The 24,528-nt window shown below is 44.4% G+C and overlaps 1 protein-coding gene across 1 annotated transcript; it reads left to right on the top strand.

Moving 5' to 3' along the window:
• Window positions 1-1,569: 1,569 nt before the first annotated feature.
• On the top strand, window positions 1,570-22,028 carry COMMD7 (COMM domain containing 7). The gene is made up of 9 exons (XM_067707821.1): window positions 1,570-2,191; window positions 9,576-9,629; window positions 9,729-9,831; window positions 19,207-19,263; window positions 19,345-19,382; window positions 19,845-19,935; window positions 20,252-20,301; window positions 20,673-20,721; window positions 21,291-22,028. Exons 1-9 carry the CDS (start codon window positions 2,108-2,110, stop codon window positions 21,365-21,367), a joined length of 603 nt encoding a protein of 200 aa, XP_067563922.1. The 5' UTR covers window positions 1,570-2,107; the 3' UTR covers window positions 21,368-22,028.
• Window positions 22,029-24,528: the final 2,500 nt, after the last annotated feature.

The raw sequence follows: 24,528 nt of genomic DNA, 5'->3' as shown, positions 1-24,528 counted from the left end.
CCCAGCATGTGGTAGGCATTTTAAAACGGTGATTATTTGTACCTCAGACTTGAATGTGATCATGAATCACCCGGGGATCTTGTTTAAAATGCTGGTCTATGGTAAGTCTGGGAGCCTGCATTTCCTCCAAGCTCCTGGGTAAGGTCCATGCTGCTGGTCCAAGGACCACACTTTGAGTACCAGAGATTAAATAGCTTGGCAGAAAAATAAATAAATAAATAAATAATAAATAAATAGCTTGGCAAAGTGGGAGAGCCCTGAATATGTAAAAACCAAACAAATCACAGCAGTCCCAATGATCTGTGATGTGGAAAAAGACTGGAAAACAATACAGTTACTGTCCTACTGCGGTGTTGGGCTGCAGTTTCAAGTGAAGTTCTTTCCCTTCCTCTATTTTCTGTCACATTCAATTCCACACATATCTATTGAGTGCCTCAGCACCAGTCACTGTGGGAGCAGAAATGAAGGAAATCCAGTGGTTTCCTCAAGGTTATTATTTTTTTTAAGTTAAAAATAAACCACTTAAAATGGGTGCATTTCACTGTATATAATTTATACCTGAACAAAGTTGATTTAATACTTAAAGATATGAAGAAATATAAGTCCCTGATAGGGATCTTTTTTAATAGGTTAAAACTATTTTTAAATTAAATTCCTGGACAGTGAGTCAGGGGGTCTGAGTTCAGTCCCTGTCTGTCAGTCACCCGAAGGTTTACTTTCTTCCAGGTACCTTGGACTTGGACAGGTGCCCTGTATACATTCTCAAAGCACTTTGTACTTTTTGGCATCATTTCATAATTTCACCCACGCGTGATTTTTCACATGTGTGTGTCTACCTCCCTGACTAAACTCTGACTTCTCCCAGGCCAGGCACTGCATCTGGTTTTGTCACTGTGGTGTCCCAGCACCTATCAGGGCAACTGCCCCACAGGTGGTACTCAGGATTATCTGTTGAATGAATGTATGAAGGAATTTGTTCATACCCTTTCCGAAGGGATTTTTAGGAAAGCGTAGAGAAAAAAGCCTGGTGGAGAAAGCCAGTCAATCCTCCCCACACTCCCCCACCCTAGGTATCTAGGAACCCTCTCCCTACCCTCAAGGCTGGGCTCAGGGGTAGGTGAAGATGCTTTGGGGCTTGCAGGGCTCAGGTCTTAGATTCCAAGGAGCATGTCTTGGTTTTCTCATCTGTCCAGTGGGGATCAGGGTAATTAATACTTATCTCGGGCTGCAAGGGGTCCTTGGGAAGAGAGCATGGGGGTTAAAATGTTTCAGGGGCTGCAGTGATTATCACTGTCTCAATAATCTCCCCCACCAACCTGACCACCTTCCTGCCTAGCACTATCACACTCCTTGCACTTCTTTGGGTCAGTGTTTCCTTCACTCCAGAGTTTCTCCAACTCTGGTCTTTGGGAAGTTGTTGGAAATGCAAAATTCTCAGGTTCTATCCCAGGCTTTTCTAATCAGAGACTCTGGGGGTGGGGCCCAGAAATTGGCATGCCCTCCAGATGATGCTGGTGCAAGCCCAAGTTTGAGCTTTCATTGCTCTGCTCTGACCCAAGCTCTCCCAGAGACACTTGGCCTGCCTGTTCACTTTTCCATCCCCAGTGCCTGGCATCTAGGAGGCATGCCCTAAATATCTTCTGATGCATAGTAACGATGTTAATGATAGCAGCTAGCCATTGGTTGAGGACCTCCAGTGTGCCAGGCTATCTTCTAAACATTTTAAGAGGGTGAGCGCATTTAAGGCGCCACCCCCGGGATCATTTTACGGATAGTGAAGCCGGTTCCGAGAGGCCAAGCTCTGAGCCCAGGGGGAGATCACGCAGGGAATCCCGCGTTTCACCGCTGTGCTGCTCAGCGCCCTGGACGGGGCATAGCGGTCGCGGGTATCCAGGGCTCCGCGAGGCCGCCCCTGCCCCGCCCCACCCTGGGTCCGCGCGCGTCAGCGGCTCGTGAGGGCGCACCCGGAACCGGTCCGAGAGGAGCTCGGCGGCGGCGGCGGCCCGTGGCGAAAGTGCGGCTGCGGAAGCGCGGCGAGGCCGGCGGCGCGAAGGAGGAAGTCCGGGGAGGCGCGGGAGCTGGGGGTCTGCGGCGCCGAGCGGACGCCATGGGCCGCCTGCACTGCACGCAGGACCCCGTGCCCGAGGCCGTGGGCGGCGACATGCAGCAGCTGAACCAGCTGGGCGCGCAGGTGGGCCGGGCGACCGCGGCGCGGGATCCGGGCGGGGGCCCCGGAGGGAATGGCGGTTTAGGCCGCAGCCGCCCGCTGTGCTTTGTGGCGGTAGCGGGGGATTCGGGGAGGGGCTGAGGGGAATTGGGGTCTCAGGCCAGTTTTGAGGGCCGAAGGATCTCGGGAGGCCTAAGGCCAAGCTGAGGGATCCCAGGGGGATCTTGGGGACCCAGAAATGGGACTGGGGGACTTCTGGGAGTCCTGGGAACCAGGAGAGTTTGCAGGGTCCTGGAAGAGGGGCTGAGGGGGGTCTTGATGAGGCCGAAGGGAGTTGGGAGAACCGAAGTAACAGACTAAGGGCCTTGGGAGGCTGATGGAGTTTGGGGGAGCCGTGGAATTTGGTGGGCCAGGCGAGGGACTGAGACATTTTGTAGGAAGGCCGGGGATCTTAGGGAGACTTAGCCAGGGGGGTCTTAGCATCTCGAGGAGGCTGAAGGAGCCTGGAGTGGGGGCAGGTCATCAGGGGGTGGGATGTGTGTGTAGGTGATGGCCAGGCCAGAATGGCTCTGTGGGCAAGCGATGACATCCTGTCCTCGTCGCCACTCCCATCCGCCCCAATAAAGGGAGATACTGGTAGTCCCCAAGGAAAGAAACCATGTACCCTACACAGTAGAGGGCGGTTCCTTGATGGTAGTGGAGCTGGCAAAGGCTTTTTCTCACTATTCAGGCTGCAGGTGCCCTCCAGTCAACCTTGACGTCTTCCTGCTCCTGTGCTGGTTGGGATGTCCCTTTCATACCACTAAGTCAGACAAATTAAGCAAGTTAACATGTCACTTCTCACCACCACAGCAAAGGTGCATTTATTTTCCCCACTGGGTTGTAACTTCCCAGGAGGTGGGGCCCCTGTCTTTCATCTCAGCATCCTCACAACTTATTGTTTTCTCATGAAGTAACACTAATTGTAATGCCAGTCATGTTCTACGGCTTCAGTGTCCAAGAAAAATGAACTGCAAGCCTCAGGTCTACTTTTACATTTTCTAGCAGCCACATTTAAAAATTCAAAAGAAACAGGAAATGAATATGATGTGTTTTCTGTAATCCACTATATCAGAATATTATCATTTCAATGTGTAACCCACATAAAATATATCAGTGAGATATTTCACTTTTTGGTACTGAGGTTTCTGATTCTAGTGTGTATTTTAAAGCGCATCTGAAATTAGCCTTTTTCAAGTGCTCAGTAGCCACACATGGCCGGCAGCCACTGTATTTTACAGCCCAGTTCTAAGTGCTTTTATGTGTATTAAGTCACCGAGTTCTTGCAACCACCCTAGGAGTCAGGTACTATTACCATTCCCATTTCACAGATTAAAAAAATGGTTCAGGGAAATCAATTGACCTGTTTAAGGGCAGTCAACCAGGAAGTGGTGGAGCCAGGAATTCAGGACCGGACACCTGACTTCAGATCCTGGGGAATTAACCACACTAGAATAGAGCTTTGTAGGTGATCTCCCCAATCAGGTAGTTTAGCTTTTACTTGTTGATGTATTGGGGCTTTCTGAAAGATTTCCATTTGGAGAATAAAAAAGATTCTGCTGCTAAAAAACTCTTTTTAAAGCTTCTGGATTGTATGATCTATAAGGTTACCTCCAACTTGGTATTCTAAAGATAATCCACCTCCTTTAAGGTCAGAGCTGGACTCATTTTCTAACCTTGAAACGAACTTTAAACCTTTACCTTTGTTTTTAATACAGAAAGCTTTTTCCTGATGAGCAACTTACCAGAGTCCTTTGGGCCATTTTTCCCCCTTTACTTGGGTGATCAAACTTCTCTGAGTAGCCACTCTGTTAGCTGAACTTACTTTGAAGTCAGAGGCCCAGGCCTCAAGGAGAAAAAGAATCATTGTATTAACATTGGCATCACCAGTTATTGCTTATTCGGTGGGTATTTATCTGAATGCCTACTGTGCACCAAATAGCCACTAAACCCAGTGAGATTTACAAAGGCTTGATGAATGAGGCCTCTTGTGCTGGGGAAGTTGTGATCTGCTGGGGCAGGTCGGAAAATGGAGACATGGTACAGCACTGAGTGGATCTGCATGTGCTCTCTGATGCTGTGGACAGTCCTAGGTAACGTAATCACTAAAAAAAAAAAAAATCACTTTTAGAGTGGTTATGAGAGGATATTCAGAAAAATATAAAGAAGAAAACAAATGGTCTACAGTCTCTCACCTAGCAACACACACAGTTAGAAAATTCAGACAGTATTCAAAGGTATAAAATTAAAAAACACCTATTTCTCTTGTCTCCAGAAATCATTTTGATAGTTTCTCATGTATCTTTATAGAAAAAAAAAATCTGCAATCTGCCATCGTATGTATGGGTATCCTTTCAAAACTTTTTTTACACAAAAGGGAGTGTGATATTCCTTGAAACAGATCTAACATAATTTAACCAGTCCCCTATTAATAGACACTTAAGTTGCTTTCAGTTTTTTATTTTTAAGAACAATGCTGTCAACAAACTGCTTTGTGTGTGTCTGGGTTTACTTTTTAGAACATCTCTGAAGGGTATACTTCTTGCAGTGGAATTACTAGGTCAAAGGGTCTGATTGTTTAAAAAAAGTAGATATGGATTTTGCTAAGTTACAGTCCAGAAAGGTTGCCCCAGTTTATCTTCTCAACAGTGTGCAAGCATGTCTGTTACTTTCACCAACACTGGTGTCATCAGACTATTAGTTTGAAGATCTGATAAGTGAAAAATTGGTATCTCCTTGTTTTGCTGATTTGCATTTCTTATCTGGAATGATCTTGAGAATCTTTTCATATGTTTAACTGGTAAGAGTAGTTAAGATTTTGATTTCATGGATATTCATGAGCAGGTGAGCATTCCAGGGAGAGACAGCTATGCAGGTACAAAGGCAAAGAATGGGGAAAGTGTTTAGGGAAGACTTATTCAACAAATACTTACTGTGCACTTACAATAATTAAGGTGTAGTTTACCATACAAAGCTGGAGGAGGTACCTTCTCTGTTAAGACAGGTTTGTGTTCCTTATCAAGATTGAAAATTCTAAGTGCCCCCAGGTGAGGTTCCAAGAGGGAGCCTCAGAACTTAAGAATTTGGGTAGGTCCCTTTCTTGTTGGGAGTGTCCTGGTATCTTGGCAGGGCTTTGAGGATAAGGAGGTTTTGGAAGAGTGGAGATAGGGTTGGGGGTTGGTAACAGCCTACAAACCACAGTAGCTTGAGGCCCCTCTTGAGAGGCTGGGATGAGACCACACAAGGAGCCCGAGCCTGAGTGCTAGGCTGAGGCCTGGAAATGGAAAAGCAACTGGAGGCCTTCTCAGTCACCCCATTTTTTAAAAGGCCCCAGGTGGCATAGCAAACACGGTTTGCCAAAGATCTGACAGTTCCACAGATCTGCAGCAAAAATAAATAAATAAATAAAATAAAAATAAAAATGAAAGAAATAGAGGAAAGCACAGTTTGAGGACACATTCTCAAGCCAGTCTTGACTGTTCTTGTTTTCACTATATCAGCATTTGGGCAAGGCTGATACCCAATATCACAAATACTGCAGAAAAACAACCCCTGGACCAGCATTGGTTAAAGTGTTCCCATGGAATATCCATGAAGTTTTGAGAAAGCAGACACCTCTATGCCGTTGGGTGGTGGGAGTGTAAATCTGTGCAACTTCTTTGCAAGGCAATTTGGCAATATTTTCTCAGAATTTAAAATGCATATATCTTAGAGAATAAACTAGTGGTTCCGAGGGGGGAGGGGGGAGGGGCAAGGTAGGGGTAGGGGATTAAGAGGTACAAACTATTATGTAAAAAATTAATAAACTATAAAGGGCTTCCCTGGTGGCGCAGTGGTTAAGAATCTGCCTGCCAATGCAAGGGACACGGGTTCGAGCCTGTGCGCCACAACTACTGAGCCTGAGCTCTAGAGCCCGCAAGCCACAACTACTGAGCCCACATGCCACAACTACTGAAGCCTGCGTGCCTAGAGCCCGTGCTCTGCAACAAGAGAAGCCACGACAATGAGAAGCCCGCGCACCGCAACGAAGAGTAGCCTCCGCTCATCACAACTAGAGAAAGCCTGCGCACAGCAATGAAGACCCAACACAGCCAAAAATAAAAATAAATAAAATAAATAAGCTATAAGGATATATTGTACAACACAGGAAATATAGCCAATATTTTATAAAAACTATAAATGGAACCTAACCTTTAAAAATTATGAATTACTGTGTTGTACACCTGGAACTTATATAATGTTGTACTTGAACTACACCTCAACATAAAAAATGCATATATCCTTTTGACCTAGGGTGCATTTTAAGAATATATCTTTTTTTTTTTTTACCGCACCGTGAGGTTTGTAGGATCTTAGTTTCCTGACCAGGGATTGAAGCTGGGCCCTCGGTAGTGAAAGCTCAGAGTCCTAACCGTTGGACCTCCTGGGAATTCCCAAGAATATATCTTTTTTTTTTTTTTTTAAAGGAAGGATTCTTTTTTTTTTTTTTAATTTATTTATTTATATTTGGCTGTGTTGGGTCTTCGTTTCTGTGCGAGGGCTTTCTCTAGTTGCGGCGAGCGGGGGCCACTCTTCATTGCGGTGCGCGGACCTCTCACTATCGCGGCCTCTCTTGTTGCGGAGCATAGGCTCCAGACGCGCAGGCTCAGTAGTTGTGGCTCACGGGCCCAGTTGCTCCACAGCATGTGGGATCTTCCCAGACCAGGGCTCGAACCCGTGTCCCCTGCATTGGCAGGCAGATTCTCAACCGCTGCGCCACCAGGGAAGCCCCCAAGAATATATCTTACAGACATACATGTCACAAAGAAATATGTGGGAGGATATTCATTGCAGCATCGTTTACATAACACCAACAAACACACCCACTAATGTTCATTTCTAGGGAAGTAAATTATGCTAAGTCTTTACCAGTTGAATGTCATGCAGTTGTTAAAAGAACTGGGTAGATTTATATCTGCTGACATGATTGATCTCTAAGATGTAATTGAGTGAAAAAAAGGTGAGGTGCAGGGATTGGGTTCCGTATGATCCCATTTGTATTTAAAAGAAATTAAATGAAAATAAAATGATGGGAAGGCCACAGAGGTGTTAGCAGTAACTACCCTGGGGAGTGTGACTAAGGTGGGAGGGGGCAGGGAGGGAGCAAGACATTTTATTTTATATTCTTTTATGTTAGCTGGGTCTTTTTAAAACCTTCTGCATATATTTTATATTTTCAAACGCTAGTTTTATATTTTAAAATAGAATACATTTTAGAATAAAATAATACAGAGCCTTGCCAGGGGTTTACGTGGAGTTTAGTGTCATGGGGAAAAGGGCAGATGCGTTTGACAGTCATGTTACACGTATAGCTTTGGGGGCTCTGAGCTGAAGTATCTAATGTTTGTTTAAATGTTATCTTGCTTCAGGAAGGTGGCTCTATTGGCATAGTGACTTTAATTGTAGCTGTGGTAATTGCTGCCGTTGGTTTAGCCTCTAGCCTGGCGCTGTACTGGAGGGTTTGCATGTGCCAATTAGTACTGTTCTGGAAGCTATGTACTATTACCTTCATTTTCCCAATGAGGACTGAATCACAGTGAGGCTGAGTGACTTGCCCAGGGTCACATTGGGTGGTCAGTAGAACAATGATGCACATCTGGGTCTTTTAAACGCTTGTGTGTTGATTTTCCCCACTATGCCACACACACTGTGTCCATTGGGAGGGAACATGGGAAAGTAATGACATGTGTCTCAGTCTGCTTGGGCTGCTGTAACAAAATACCACAGACTGGGCAGCTTGAACAGCAGAGATTGATTTCTCACAGTTCTGGAGGCTGGTGATTCCAAGATCAGGGTGCCACCAGATTCAGTTCCTGGTGAGAGCTCTCTTCCTGGCTTGCCTTCACGCCGTGTCTTCATGACCTGTGCCTCACAGAGAGCTCTGGGGTGTCTTCCTCTGCTTACAAGGGCACCAGCCCTATGCGAGTAGCACCCCACCCTTATGACCTCATTTACCTTTGTCACCTCCTCACAGCCCCTCTCTCCAAATACAGTAATACCCTGTGTTTGGTGTTAGGACTTCAACATATGAATTTGGGGACACACATCTATTCAGTTCTTAATAATACGGTACTGATAAAGAGGTTCACATGCACAAAAGAATAAGAGACTCTTCTAAGACAGTGTATAATAACACGTTAAACTTTACTGTTTTGTCATATACTCAACAAGATGTTTATTGTGGGAGAAGGAAACCCAGAAAACATGGATAGACAAAACAGAAGAAAATAAAAATCATCTAAAATCTTGCCACACAGAAGTAACTGCTTTCAAAAGCAAGGTAGAGAAAAAGTTCATATAATATGTTACCATTTGTGAGGGTGAAAATTATATATTTGAATTGACATGTTTGAATAATAAGTATGTGAAAGTATAAACAAAAAGAGAAAAGAAAAAAAAGTAACTGCTATGAATGTTCCAGTGATTTTCCCTTTCAGGTCTTGTGTGGGGGGAGGTGTTGGAGGGGTGGTATTTAGACCGTTGAGATGTATGTGTGAACATGTGTGTATACACACCATCTCTCAATATGTATCTCCTAAGTATCCCAATAAGATATATGAGTTTTTCAGACAATATAGTGTTACAGATAGATTGACACTGGTGGTGGGTATTGTGAATATTTGTAACTTTTTTTTTAATTGAAATATAGTTGACATACAATATTATGTTAGTTTCAGGTGTACTACACAGTGATTTGACATTTGTATACATTATGAAATGATCACCGTAAGTCTAGTAACCATCTGTCACCATACAAACTTATTACAGCATTATTCACCATATTCCTTATGCTGTATATTACATCCCTGTGGCTAATTTATTTTGTAACTGTAAGTTTGTACCTCTTAATCCCCTTAGCCCACTTCATACCCCACCCCTCTCCCCTCTGTATCTGTGAGTCTGTTTTTGTTTGGTTTGTTTTTCAGATTCCACATATAAGTGAGATCATATGGTATTTGTCTTTCTCTGACTTATTTCACTTAGCATAATACCTTCTACATCCATCCATGTTGTTACCAATGGCAAGATTTCATCCTTTTTATGGCTGAGTAATATTCTATTGTATATACGTACCACATCTTCCTTATCCATTCATCTGTTGACGGACGCTTAGGTTGCTTGCGCATCTCGGCTATTGTAAATAGTGCTGCAATGAACATTGGTGTGCTTACATATTTTCAAATTATGAATGTTTGTAACTTTAAGATGATCAAAACAGGTATCAACATCTGTGTGTTCCTCTTCTCTCTTAAGGGGCTGTAGTAGGATGGGATGTGGGAACACTGACCCAGGAGTAGAATTTTACTGATGTTCTGTGTTCTCTTCACAGAAGTTCTCAGCCCTGACGGAAGTACTCTTCCACTTCCTAACTGAGCCAAAAGAGGTAAAGTATCTTGTGTTAAGGAGCGTTCCTGAGTGTGGGCCTACAGTCCTGAGATGCTTAGAAAGTGACGGCCCGGTTTGTGTTGTCCCCTCTCTGCAGGTGGAAAGGTTTCTGGCTCAGCTCTCTGAATTTGCCACCACCAACCAGATCAGTCTCGGGCCCCTCAGAAGCATCGTGAAGAGCCTTCTCCTGGTTCCAAATGGTGAGTAGCCTCTCCCGGCAGCCAAGGCCAGAGACATTGCTTGAACATTCCCTCAATCCACCGAGTTGGCAAGTGTGCTCTGGGCACTGAGCCAGAGCGTTTGGTAGTGAACCAGACATGGGCGGGACTGCAGTCTAGGAAGGGAAGCCAGGTAAACAGATAGCCATAGGAGAGGGTAACTGTGGTCTGCATCCCAGCTTCCATGCCCAGACTTATCTGGTCCTCTACGTGATAGGTGCAGAAACTGAGAGTAAGAATTTAGAAACTTTTATGACAATTTGACGAAGTCTCTTCAGTCTGTTAATTTTTTAAAATGGGGCTTTTTTTAAACTGTGGTAAAATAATACATAAACATGTAATTGACCATTGTAACCATTTGGGCCGTATATTTTGTATGTGTTTTTTCATTTCATAGTTCTAGGAATTAATTTTCATTGTATTTTACAAAAATATCAGTCCATGATGGATTGAAAAATTTAAAAGATAGGTCTTTTGCTGCAGATAGTTTGAGAAGCAGGGTTTGCCTTAGAGCAATCAGAGAAAGTTTCTAGTCAGAAGGGAGGTGATCACAAAGGTTGAGCTGTATAGAGCTGTCCCTAGTAGCACTGTTTATGACAGAGAAAAATTAGAAGCAATCAAATTACCCAGCAGCTGGAAATTGGTGTAACGAGTTTAGGTCCATTGTTAGAGGGGAGCATCACGGTGGTCAAGAATTCAGTTTGAGTTAGTAGGACCTGAGTGGGAGTCTGGGCCTTGATAAGCAGTGTGACTTTGGCTAAGTACCTGATCTCTTTCAACCCCTAGCAACAACCGTCCCCCAGCAGTTGTTCCCCTCCATCTAAGCTTGTTTTTGGTGTGCGCATGGAGTTGTTTTGAAGATTAATTAAGATAACGTAAATAAAATGCTTAGCACAGTACCTTAGCAAAAGGTTGTTCTTATTTTTCAAATTATGTAGTAATTTAAAAAGATGCTGTTGAGGAAAATGTAATGATATGGAAAACCTTTCACAGTATTCTGTTTAATACTGTCTGCCACTGTCCTATTTTTGCATTAAAAAAAAAGTTAACTGTGGCTCTATCTGGGTAGTAGGACTGCAGCTTGTTTTAATTGTTTATTTTTAGCTATGTCTTGTCTAAAAAGTTGCAAGAATTAATTTGGCAATTTAATTAAAAGTTAATTTTATTTAAAGAGAGACATGACCTTTGAGCCCAGTCTTAAGGAATGAATAAATGTCAGCCGGGCTGAGAGGAGATAAAACAGCATCCCCAGTTTGCATATTTTAAAAATCAGTAATAAGCTGATCTTCCCAAGATCTCAGCGCAAAGGTGCGTTAAAAGTTGGGTGCTTGGGCTTCCCTGGTGGCGCAGTGGTTGAGAGTCCGCCTGCCGATGCAGGGGACGTGGGTTCGTGCCCCGGTCCGGGAAGATCCCACATGCCGTGGAGCGGCTGGGCCCGTGAGCCATGGCCGCTGAGCCTGCGCGTCCGGAGCCTGTGCTCCGCAACGGGAGAGGCCACAACAGTGAGAGGCCCGCGTACAGAAAAAAAAAAAAAAAAAAAAAAGTTGGGTGCTTGATTTGTTTGTTCCTGTTGGGCCTTCTGTTATATCTTAGTGCAGATCCTTTCCTTCGCCGTGTCTTGTGATCAGAACATCCCTGAGGTTTCCAGCTGTGAAATTTTATGATCCTCTGTTTGTGCAGTTCTTGCATTCTTTGCCCTCATGGCAGGTTAAAGCATGAGAACCACAAGGCTGGATGGGAACTTGCAGTCTTTTTAACACAGGAATAAATTTTCATTATAAACTTAAAACTGCAGAGCTCTGGAGAGTCAAAGGGAAAATCCCCTTTTACTCTCATCCCACGCTTGTCTCTAGGAATAATCAGAGTATAATTTTGGTGTATATCCTTTTTTTTTTTTTTAATTTTATTTATTTATTTTTGTCTGCATTGGGTCTTTGTTGCTGTGCGCAGGCTTCCTCTAGTTGCAGCAAGCGGGGGCTACTTTTCGTTGCGGTGCGCGGGCTTCTCATTGCGGTGGCTTCTCTTGTTGTGGAGCATGGGCTCTAGGCGTGTGGGCTTCAGTAGTTGTGGCATGCAGGCTCAGTAGTTGTGGCTCGCAGGCTCTAGAGTGCAGGCTCAGTAGTTGTGGTACACGGGCTTAGCCGCTCTGAACCATGTAGGATCTTCCCGAACCAGGGCTCAAATCCGTGACCCCTGCATTGGCAGGCAGATTCTTAACCACTGTGCCACCAGGGAAGTCCAGTGTGTATCTTTTTATATTTTTATATATAAAATGGTAATAAACCATAGAATTGCTCTGCGGCTTGCATTTTTTCATACCTAGTACATCAAGGAGATCTCTCCACATCAACTTCATTCTTTCTTCTGATGACTGCAGTGTACCTTGGACTGAATGTATCTTCTTTCAGTTAATCCATTTCCTGTTGCTGGACATTTTAGTTCTGACACTTCACTCTTAGAAACAATATCGCAATGAACGTCCTTAGAAATCTATGTTCTCAACTTATGTGAGCATTTCGTAGGACAGGTGCCCAGAGTGCAGAACCAGGAGTACTTATTCTCTATATTCTCATTGTCTAGCCTACACCTGTAGGAATGGGGAAACCTGTCAGCTGTTGTGGATACTGGTTTTTCAGGAGATCTCTGTCTGGTGTCCCTGCCTCCATTCTTTCCTGTCCTTCTCATCTCTGCTCCCCACCACATTCTATCCTGCCAGACTGCCTTAATCCCTCCTAATCCTAGCACTCCGGCCTCTGTTCTACCTCTTTCAGAAAGTCTTCCCAAACCATTTCAGTCCATGGTGAGCTCCTCTTCCTCTCAACAACCGAGATAGGTTCTTTTATCTGAAGCTCTCATTTTGGACTGTAATCATTTTGTTTTCTGTTGATCGTGCTGTTTTGTGTGTGTCTGTCTCGTGGCCCTAACAGACAGTTCTTTGAAGTCAGGGGCATGTCTGTACTACTTTCCTAAGCCACAGTCACAAGTAAAGTGAAGACACAGAGCAGGAGCTTTTAGTACATGCTAGGTGAGTTGAGCTGAACTTGGGAGACCCTGTGATCCTCCCAGGGGATGCTGGGTGTATATTCTTCAAGCAGGATTGATTATCAATGTTTATAGCAGACTGCTTTCTATAGATGCAGAGAACACTGAGGTATGCTGAGTTCCAGGGATGGGCTTTGCAAGCTCACTTGGATTTGAGTCTTGGTCATATCACCTAATGTAGCTATTTGGCCTTGGACAAATCAGCCTCTTGGCGCCTCAGTTTCTCATCTGAAAAACGGAATAATAAGAGCAGTCTATGGTGTTGGCATTAGGAATAAATGAGTTAGTACAGTGCTTGCCGAACTTCAACATTATTTATTGATTGTTCAGTTAATTTCAGTCCTTTGCCTCGATATCAGATCATCAGGTAAAACGTTCCTTCCTTCATCTAATGGAGAGGATCTGAATTCACCTCTTGACTATTTAATGTCCCAAAGCTTTTCAAGCTTTTCAAGTTCTAGAATCGAAGTCTCAGGTTTGCTGTACTTCTCAGTAGCTCTCAAGAATTTCTTTTACTCTTCTTTTTGTTCTCATGCAATCTGACTTTTCTCTTCCTGCAGAGTTTTTCTGCTTGAATTCTCCATTTCTTCCAGAGCATCTCCTAAGCACCTGAGGTAGCTTGTAAGTCTCTTGGCCTCTTCCTCATCCCTTGGCCTGATGTGCCATTTTCTTTTCCTTTTTTTTTTTTTTTCTGCACTGCACGGCTTGTGGGATTTTAGTTCCCCAACCACAGATTGAACCCGGGCCCTCGGCAGTGAGAGCATGGAGCCCTGACCACTGCACCGCCAGGGAATTCCCAACGTGCCATTTTCTTTTCAGTCCCAAAGGCTGCCATCCCAGAACAAGTTCTTAGCCCTTCATGCCTTGTTACGGCAACAACATCTCCGCTTCTGTTCCCCCATCCCAGATTCCAGTTTGCCCTGGAGCATAGTACAACTTGGATCCTTGGACCCTGCTGTTCCTCTCAGCTGTTTATTTTGCATAATAAATTCTGTAGTCCTTAACTTGGCATTCAAGGCCTTCCCCAATCTAGTCTGACGTGTAAGGCCCTCATTCTGTTCCCCTTCCCTCATCCTGGTCCTGCTTGTGCAGTAAGACCTCACTGTAGAAGTGCAGCCTTGTTAGAGCTGAAAGAACCTCGAGAACTCTCCAGATCAGTCTTCCCCAGATTGGTGTTTTCATCCAGAAAAGACTTCAGTGGCCAGACAGGGTCATAAAATACTGTCCCCGCACCCCCCAGCCTTGGAATCTTGGAGATTCACACACACATTAACATATCTCAGGCTCCGAAAAGTCCTGCAGTAAAGCAACCTGCTTAACCAGTATCTGTGAAACAGTTAACCATGGACCTCTTCTTCTTTTGGAGAGGGGGAGGGGGGCAGGGGGAGGGTCAAGTAAAAGCTTTGTGAAGTGCTGATCTAGTCTGATCTTTGTCTTGGAGATAAAGAAACAGAGCCCTAGAGAGGGGAAGTGACTTACTTAAGATCTTACAGTGGAAAAGCTGCTGCTAGAACCTCCCTTGATTAGCTCAAAGCTTGTGGGGTTTTTGGTTTGGGTTTTTTTTTTTTTGTTTTTAATGTTTTTCTTTTACTACTTAGTATGTAATTCTTTTTTTTTTTTTTTTTTTTTTTTTTTTTTAGTATGTAATTCTTAAAAGCACCTGAGATCAACCTTTATCATCCCATGGATGAATTGCTTCATCTGTGCCCCACTAATTCTCCTCATTGCTCTCCAAACTGGACTATTTTTAAACAAATCTCAGATATCATATCGTTTCATTCAGTTCATTCAGTTCCTAGTTATGTATCTCTAAAAGATAAAGGACTTTTTCCCCCTTATCAAGTCGCTGTGCAATTATCGTATCTAAAATTAAAATATGCAGTCAGTGTTCAGACTTCCCCATTGTCTCGTACATTTTATTTGTAAGTGGCGTTCTCATCAGGATCCCAATAGGGCCCCACCTTGCATTCAGTTCCTAGGTGGCCCTTGTGTGCTCACTTGTCACTGTGGCTCCTTCACAGCTCTGAGACCTTGAGCCACATCACTTAACCACTCTGACAATCAGTTTCTTCAGGAATAAAATGGAGCTAATACTAGTAGCTCATACATTGTTGCAAGAATGGAGAAAGATGGCAGTCTAGTGGTTAGGACTCGCGCTTTCACTTCTGGGGCCAGGTTCAGTCCTTGGTCGGGGAACTAAGATCCCACAAGCTGTGTGGCGCAGCCAAAAAAATTAAAATAAAATAATTTAAAAATTAAAATTAAAAAAAAAATTTCTTCCCCCAAAATGGAGAAAGATAAATGTAAAGCGCTTGCTTCAATCATGAGTGGTAGCTACACTGCCGCTGGTACGATGATTGATTGTCATTATCATCATGAGTTGTCTCCTAGAAAAGATTACAGATAACTTCACAGTAGGGCCATAATTTAAGTGGTTTTTACTTTAATACATTGCAAGATATCTGGCCCTTGTGGGTACTCAGTAACTGGTTGTTTTTTAAGAAAAGGTGATAACTCCCTTTCCCCACTCCTAAAGGAGTCTGTCTGGCTGGGCCAAAAGAGGAATAATCAGCACTGAACAATAGTCACAAATGGTATTTAATCAAATGTTGAACTAAGTTCCCCAGGGTTCCTGACCTTACCCTGCTCTGTTACTTTTCTCTGTGGCACTTTTCAATAACACTCTATATGGCTTACCTACTTGTTACATTATTGTTTTGGTCTTTCTCCTCCCAAAAGGTTGTGAGCCTCAGGAGAACAGAGATTGTTGCCTGTTCAGTTCATTGATGTATTCCAGGGTCCAGGTACATCTGTGTACAGTGACCGTGACCTCTGTTTCCCCATGAACCTCTCAGGGGTGGATTCAGCTGGTCAGCCTTCAGGGTCAGTAATGACTGAATGAATGGGGCTCACTGTGCTCTCCCATCTGCTTCCTCCTCCAGGGCTCTTCACCAAGGCTTAGTTCTGTTGCTTGGGCTTCCCTTATTATACTGAATAAACTTACATAGATTTTGGCTGGAAGAATAGTGTTTGCTAATTTTCCAACTGTTTCCTGAAACCCTCATCCTCACATACACTTCTGTCTTGTCACCCGTCCTATTTGATGGCAGTGGGGGTTTGCCTAAGGCAACTGTTCCAGTGAAAAGTGGAGCTCAAGGACTTTTACAGACCATCCCGGATGGTTATCTGTGTTTAAAGGACATTCTCAGATTTCCCCTAGTGACATGTTCTGGTGACTCCAGGCCTGGAGTTCAGAGTTTTCTATCTGACATAGGGTCAAGGCTGCAGGCCTGTCTTGCGCTTAGGACAAAGGAATCACCAAAGGAAAAAGCTGAAAAAGAAGCTAAGGGCTTGAGGCCTAGCACAATGCAAATATATATATACATATGTATATTTCTAAAGTATGGCTCCTGCCTGCCCCAGGTAATGAGGTGACATCAGGACGGAGAGCTTGCTCTGGCCCCTGCAGCTTGGTAGCCTCTGTTGTCAGTCACTGTTGTCAGGTACCAGGCGTGGCCTGGTACCGCCTCCCCGACAGCATCTCAGAATGACCTGGAGTGGAAAGAGCCTGGGTTTGGGAACCCTCTGGCCTGTAAGCGACTTTCTCTGCCACTTGCCAGCTGTTGTGGCCCTGAGCAATTCATATAATTTTTTTTTCTTGGCGTGGGGGACATTTTTTTTTTAATTATAGAAAGTACAAGAAAGAAAACAAAAACGGCTCACAATTTTACTGTCTTCACATAAAAAAACCAGCGTGCAGCTAGAACATTTTTAAATGACACAAAGAAAAAGTCCCACCCAGTCCCTTTCGCAAAAGATCTCCACTCTTAAGTTTTTTGTGGATATGTTCAGAAAAAATATGCCTCACATCTGTCTACTTAGCTATAAGATAAGGATATAATTAAAGCTAGAAATAAGAATAGATAATATATACTTCTTTATTTATGCAAAAGGGATTACACTGTGCAGACTGTTCTTACCTTTCCTTTTCTTCTTTCAATTATATTTTGCAAATATAGATTATATTTTAATATAATCTATATTTAAATTATATATATAATAATTTAAATATAGATTAAAATATAATTTATATTTTTATTTATAATATTTATATACTTTATAATAATTTAAATATAGATTAAAATATATAAATTATATTTTGCAAATATAGCACATCAAGAGCTACCTTATTCTTTTTAAAGGTTGCATAGTATTCCATTGTATGGATCCTTTCATTCAGTATGTGTTTACTGAGTGCCAACCAATGAACAGTGCCAGGCACTTTTTTAGGAGCTTGGGACACAGCAGTAGGCAAAATGGACCACGTCCTTGTTCTCATCAAACTGACATTTTAGTGGGAAAATGGACAATAAATATGTAACATAAAGTTGGGTAGTTATAAATGCGATGCAGAAAAGTATACTTGAAGAATGGTCAGGGATCCTTTCAGAGGAGGTGCGATTCCAGCAGATTCCAGAATGAAGTGAGGGAGTGAGCATGTACGTATTTGAGGAAATGTGTTCCCAGCAGAGGGAACTGCAAGGGCAAATGCCTGGAGGTAGGAACCTGCCTAGCAAATTACAAGAAGAGCTAAGCGAGGGGAGAGAGCATAGGGTTCTAAAGAGGGCCAGATCCTGCCAGGCATTGTGAGAGCTTTGGATTTTCCTATGAGTGAAACAGGAGCTAGTAGAGGGTTTTGAGCAGAGGGGAGACATGGTCTGACTTAAGTTTTAACAAAATCACCTCGGCGCCCAGGCGGTTATGTGGATGCACCAAAACCAACGTAGTGTTACTGACATTTCGTCTCTCCTGCCCACGTTGCTGAAGAGCTGCCCACGTAGATCTCAGTGTATTTGGGGGCATAGCTGCAGTTGAGTTCTTGGCAGTGCAGTCGTTGACTATGGATTTGCCAAATCTTCTCCCCCAAAAGCTTGATCATTCTGATCTTTAACTTCCCGGTAAATTAAAAGTTACAATAATAATCTCCACTTCAGAGTATTTTGGGATCATCAAACAGAATATTGGATTTGAACTGGATATAAACTAAGGAGCAGCACCCGTGGTAGCCAGGAGTTCTTTGGAGTGTCTGGAATGTAGCCGCCTTCTTGGAGAGCTTTTATGGCCAAGGTTTCCTGGGGTCTTGCCTTTTTTATTTCCCGGTGGTTTCCTTGCTCCGTCTGATTTTGCAGATAAAAGATTTCCTCCCTTTGTTGACATGGTTTATTTTGCAGGGGACAACAGCCTTTAGGATTGTTTTTCTGGAGTGCGATGGGGGCGGGGGCTCAGGTTTAGGGTGTTACTTCAGGGCCCTCCCTGGATGGTGGTGGATGTCTTCTTACTCTTTGATTAGTCATCTTCTGGAAGACTAAGAAGTGGAAAATTTTAAAGCCGCTGCCAGATTGTGACTCGAGGCTGTAGCCTGCGGGTTAAACGTTGAGAAGCCCGGATGGCTGGCAGCAGTTTGTTTTCAGGAACTGGGAGGCTGCAGGCAGAACAAAGCGGCTCCCACGAGGTGGGGGGTTCCCAGGGCTCCTGAAGGGAGGTCCTGATATTCCCCTCTGCAAGTGACTTGGGAACTGTAGAAGCCAAACTGCTTAGTCCACCTGGGTTTACTTCCTGAGGGCTGATCTTCTGCGGCAGGCTGGCCAGTATGTAGGTGGGAACGGTGTGTGATCTGCCCTGACCAGTGCTGTGGCCCCTGGGCCCGTGTGGCTATTGAGCACTGAGGAACAGAATCGTACATTTTCTTTCATTTTAATTCATTAAAAGTTAAAGAGGGGAATTCCCTGGCGGTCCAGTGGTTAGGACTTAGCGCTTTCAGTGCCGAGGGCCCAGGTTTCATCCCTGGTCGGGGAACCAAGATCCCTGCAAGCCTCGTGGTGCGGCCAAAAACAGAAAAATAAATAAGAAGAGCCACGTATGTTCAGTGGTTATGGATCACACAGCGCAGCTCTGGGCTGTTACCCCTGCGCCCTGTCTGACCTTGAACTCCCCCACTTGGCTCCAGGAGTCTGTGGCCTTATTTCCTCAGATCAGGTGCCCCATCCCCAAGTCCATACAGTCTTTTCTTTTGGCTCTGACCTCATCCATACTTTCTGGAGGGGCCAACACGTGTGTGGCACAAAAAAAAACCCAAATGTGCTGCCTCGTTCTCCCGGGTCTCGGGGGCTCCTTCCTCCCCGACTGGACTGAGATGGAGCTGAGTCTGCTCATTCCTGTTGTCATCCTGGTCGCTTAGGTTGTGCCCATTAAATACTTACTGCTAGCTGATTGATTGATTTGCCCTCTTTGACTGATTTCTCCCCTCCCTCCTAGGTGCCTTGAAGAAGAGTCTCACAGCTGAGCAGGTCCGGGCTGATTTCATAACTCTGGGTAGGTGACCACCAAGGCTGCTCAGGGTGACAGGCCCTGCAGCCCTTCACTGTGTTCATGTCTCCTTCTGTTCTCTTATAGGTCTCAGTGAGGAGAAAGCCACTTACTTTTCTGAAAAGGTATCATAATTCCTCCTAATCAAGGTTAATTAAGATCACTTGCTTTTATTTCGTGACAAGAAACAAATGGAAAATGCTGACTAAGGAAAAACCGTCAGTCATCATGTGTCGTCTCCCAGCTTAATGTTTTTCATTTGGTTTCATGCAAATGACAGACATGTAGCTTTTAAACAGCACTATTCAGTGCAACTCTAATTTTTTCCCTCTGATTTGACTGAATATAAATGTCATACAGTTTTTGTTCCAACCTGGATTAAATCTTGGAATAAAAGAAAACATTTAAATTGTCTCCTGCCCCTCTTGACTCCCCCCAGCCCCCAGATCTGTGCACATAGGCCGAGCCCTTCGTTCTGCATGCTTACCACTGTCTGTGTAAAGACTAAACATGCTGTGTTGGGGGCGGAATGAATAGGGGGGATTTTTTCCCATTGTTATGACTTTGGCTTTTTGCTTTTGTTCCAGTGGAAACAGAATGCCCCCACCCTTGCTCGATGGGCCATAGGTCAGACTCTGATGATTAACCAGCTTATAGATATGGAGTGGACATTTGGAGGTAACTAGTTAGAGCCAGTCCTGGGTCATTTGGGTGATGTAGGGTTGGGTGGCAGAGGCTTTCAGATGACTTTGCTGGGGAAGAGGTGTCCTTGGTCCCCCAAGACTGTTGGGTCCAGCACCTGCTTCTCTGTGTCGCTGTCAACATTCGGCAGCTCTTTCTATCCACGGGTCTCAAGAAGTTCACTTCCTGAAAAGCACATTCTGCTGTCCTCATACCGGCCCCCACATGGCTTCTGCTGTACAACTTACAAGATTGGGGTCTTCAGGGTGAGTCCTCAATCAGTCACTTACTGGTTTTCTCTTTTGTGTCACAGTGACGTCTGGGAGCAGCGAACTGGAAAAAGTGGGAAGTATTTTTTTACAAGTAAGTCTTCTCCTGATCTCTGAAAATTGGGAGATTTTTGACTTGGTATTAAATCTACATTGGGTTTCTTTAATATCCAGTGCCTTGTGTATCTCAGAGCAATGTGGTCAGCCAAAGATGTAGTCACTAACACGCTTACTTTCAGATGAATAGGATCGGGATATGATTCTTGAAAGTTTGATTATTCATGTAATCGCGGAAATTGTTAGAAGTTTTGGTGGTGGACGATCCAGACTGCTCCCTAGTAACTCTCAAGTGAGATGCTGGATGCTTTGATGTTTACGTGACAGTTCAGGTTTCAGGAATTTCTTTGCCCAGTTGTCATCATTTTAATTTAAATGCTTTCTTTCTCTTTTTCCTTTTTGGATCAGTTAAAGTTGGTGGTTAAGAAAGGAAATCAAACTGAAAATTTATACATAGGTGAGTCCAAATTCCCATTAGAGCTCTTTCCCTTTTCCCATGTTTTCTTCAGTCATTGGGCTTGTGAAGCCCGCCACCAATCATTTTTCCAGAAGAAAAAGTCATAACCAAGCTGTGGAGTCACCATTCTGCTGCCTTTGCTCTCATAAATAATAAGCCATCAGCAGGTTGGAGACCCCACAGTTTGAAGACTTTTAGACCTTTTTGCAAAAGGGAAAGGGTGAGGTAGGAATGGCGAATATCGAAGCGCAAGAAGCTCTTGCTGTAGGAGCCACACCTACTGTCCTGAATGATCCCCTTTCATCCCTTTGTGCCGGGGAGTTAATGCCATTTTAAATCCCCCCCTTCCTTTTTTTTGTGGAGCTGAGAACTTTCTATGTTCAAGGCTTCAGTTCTTTTTTTTTTTTTTTTAAGGCTTCAGTTCTTTATTATGATCAATTACCTGTCAAGAACTGCTTAGAGGTACTAAACCAAAAAAGAAAAAGAAAGTCTCCGGGTGGAAATTCATTTTCTTGGATGATTCTGTGGAGTTGGAAACACTCACCTGAAGCTGCATTTTCTCTCCCCAGAATTAACCTTGCCTCAGTTCTACAGCTTCCTGCACGAGATGGAGCGAGTCAGAACCAGCATGGAGTGTTTCAGCTGATTTCTGTCCCCCTGCATCTCCACCTCGCCCCCTCCCTGCCCCCTCCTCCTCCCCGGTGACTGCTCAGAGAGGCCGCTGGCTCCCAGGCCTGTGGCCGCTCCTTTGGGCCTGCTTGCCTCTTGGGAGCCCAGGTGCAAAGGTTTCTGAAAAACAAAGGATTAAGTACTTAAGGAGCCTGATAGGCTGGTCCTGAAGAGTCTTTGTTGAGGGACCCTCCACGACCTATCTCCCAGGTCACGGTTTAGATATTCAGAGAAGCGATTGCATCTCAGATGCATGGGAGGAAATAAGTTGAGTCACCTCCCTTTCAAAGTTCCAGAGTAAACAAATGGTCTATCGCTCAAGATACGCACTGACGACCTTCCCCCGCAAAAGAACGAGGACTTATTTATGGCTGAGGAAGAGGTGGACTCCGTGAGTGACACACGGGGGAGCCCCCAGCGGAGTTTGTAAGTTTGTGGTGGTGGTGCTTTGCTGATCAGTCTTTAGTGGACACCTGTGTAAGAATACATGCTGGGTCTGCTCTGAAAAAAACTGAGGCTTCACTTCAGGTTTTGCCCTGTTGTGTGTAATGAGGTGGGCCTTTTGAGGCGATTTCAGCTTGTTTCGGTTCAAGCTGACCTTCTCTGGTGGTTAGAAGAATAAAAAAGGTTCTGAAGAACAGGTCTGCATCTGGTCGTATCTATGCATGGATTAAAGAGTCACCTGCCTTTCAGAGAGCTAGTGCTCTTATCTTCAAAAATTATCTTCCTGGGCTTCCCTGGTGGCGCGGTGGTTGAGAGTCCGCCTGCCGATGCAGGGGACAGGGGTTCGTGCCCCGGTCCGGGAAGATCCCACATGCCGCGGAGCGGCTGGGCCCGTGAGCCATGGCCACTGGGCCTGCCCGTCCGGAGCCTGTGCTCCGCAACAGGAGAGGCCACAGCAGTGAGAGGCCCGCGTACCGCAAAAAAAAAAAAAAATTATCTTCTTGATTTTGATGAGGGCCCTGGGTCTTCAGTGAAATTTGCCGTGGTCCAAAGTGGGAATTCGTAAGATCAGTTCAGGGAAAACTGAGGTTAAAAACATCATAAAAAGCGGAGTGGATGAATGCTTTGTGTTTAGTACCACCCTGGCACGTAAGTTCTCCTCCTCCTACCTCTCCCCTTCCCCTCAGAAATTTTCCAAACTTTTGAGTAGATTATACATGCCCATGATTCAAAAAATACATTGTAGAGTAATTCCTTCTCCCGCCCCACTCCCCACTTACCTAGTTCCCCTCCCCAGAGGGAACACCTGTCATGAGTTTATTCTGTGTTCATGCATTTGCAAATACACAGGCACTGAGTTTGACTTTTCTTCCCACACAAATGGTAGCATACTGTATACACACCGTGTCCTGCACCTCACTTTTTCCCACTTGGAAATCATTCCACATCAGAACAGAGAGAGCAGCCTCATTTTTTGAACAAATGGATGATTTATTTAACCGCTTTCCTGCTGATGGGTGTTTGGGTTGTTTCCATTCTTTTTTTTATATATAAATTTATATATTTTATTTATTTATTTTTGACTGCATTGGGTCTTCGTTCCTGTGTGTGCGCTTTCTCTAGTTGCAGCAAGCGAGGGCTACTCTGTTGCGGTGCACGGCCTTCTCATTGCAGTGGCTGTTCTTTTTTCGGAGCACGGGCTCTAGGCGTGCGGGCTCAGTAGTTGTGGCTCGTGGGCTGTAGAGCACAGGCGCACACAGGCTTAGTAGCTCTGCGGCATGTGGGATCTTCTTGGACCAGGGCTCGAACCTGTGTCCCCTGCATTGGCAGGTGTATTCTTAACCACTGCGCCACCAGGGAAGTCCCTCCATTCTTATTTTCTTATGAACGATGCTACAACTGAATTTTATATACCATTTTACATGTGGGGGAGTGTATTTATAAGGTAAACGTGGATGTGGAGTTGCTGGGTCAAAGAATATGTGCATTTATCAAAGAATATAGAAGGAATAAAGCAAAAAGCCCCTCTGCCCTGTCTCCCATTACTCAGTTCCCCCACTGCCCTCCTCCAACAGGTAACCCCTGCTGTTAGTTTCTTAGTTATCCTTCCAGAGAGTTTTTCCCCCACAGGTAAGCAATACGAATTTTAATTTTTACTCTTTTTTTGTTGTTTACACAGATGATTATACACTATACACATTATTATTAATATATCTTGGAGATCTTTCCATGTCAGTACATAAAGGGACTGCATCGTTTTCTGTGGCTACAATATATTCTGATATGTGGATGGGTTATAACCAGCATTTACAATTTTGATAAATAGTGTGGGTATTAGTGTTCTCCAGAGAACAGAACCAGCAGTGTGTGTGTGTGAGTGTGAGAGAGAGAGACAGAGAGAGGACTGATTTATTTTAAAGGATTGGCTCACAGGATTGTGGAGGCTTGGTAAATCTAAAATCTGTAGAGTAGGCTGGCTGGCTGGAGTTTCAGATCCAGTCCAAAGGCAGTCTGCTGGCAGAATTCCTTGCTTGGAGGAGGTGGGGGAGTCCATTTTTGGTCTAATAAGACCTTCAACTGATTGGATGAGGCCCACCCACATTACAAAGGGGAACTGCTTTTCTCTGGTTTAAAGTCCACTGATTTAAATGTTAATCTCATCTCAAAAACACCTTTATAGAAACATCCAGAGTAATATTTGATCAAACATCTGGGCACAGTGGCTCAGCCAAGTTAACGCACAAACCAAACCGTGACAGTGCCAAACCGACCTCTTCAGAGATTGTTCCAATTTATATAAGATTACTGCCCACACGTCCCAAAGAAGAGCAAATCAGTGCCTTTGGACAGAACTTCCAAATGTGTCCATGAGGTTTCATTTGCCTGACACCATGGGAATCTAATATAAAAAGAATTCACAGAATGTCAGAACAGGAAGCTACCTAAAGTGCAATCTAGTTAAATCCATTTGCATTACAGATGGGGAAACTGAGACTAGAGATCGAAACTGGCTGCTGGCCAGTGGTCTGTGCTGCCTTGTGAACCATGGGGTCTGCTTGGTTCAGAAACGGGATCCTGAAAGACCTGAGGGGGATCAGCCCAGCAAGCAGTCCAGGGTTGGTCCGTGTCAGATGCTCTGCGAGAGCTGTACCTGGCTCCCCTGGGCGGATTCTGACCAAGGAGCTCCTGGCCCTG

Source organism: Pseudorca crassidens, chromosome 15 (assembly GCF_039906515.1).
Source record: "Pseudorca crassidens isolate mPseCra1 chromosome 15, mPseCra1.hap1, whole genome shotgun sequence".
Classification (NCBI taxonomy): domain Eukaryota; kingdom Metazoa; phylum Chordata; class Mammalia; order Artiodactyla; family Delphinidae; genus Pseudorca; species Pseudorca crassidens.
The sequence above is the reverse complement of the archived record's forward strand: the minus strand, read 5'-3'. Positions and strand labels throughout refer to the sequence as shown.

Excerpts from the sequence above, each read along its gene's own strand:
- COMMD7 (XM_067707821.1), top strand. The coding sequence starts at position 2,108 with ATGGGCCGCCTGCACTGCACGCAGGACCCCGTGCCCGAGGCCGTGGGC. Across the intron at positions 2,192-9,575 it reads TGAACCAGCTGGGCGCGCAG|AAGTTCTCAGCCCTGACGGA; the intron begins GTGGGCCGGGCG and ends TTCTCTTCACAG. Across the intron at positions 19,936-20,251 it reads TATGGAGTGGACATTTGGAG|TGACGTCTGGGAGCAGCGAA; the intron begins GTAACTAGTTAG and ends TTTGTGTCACAG.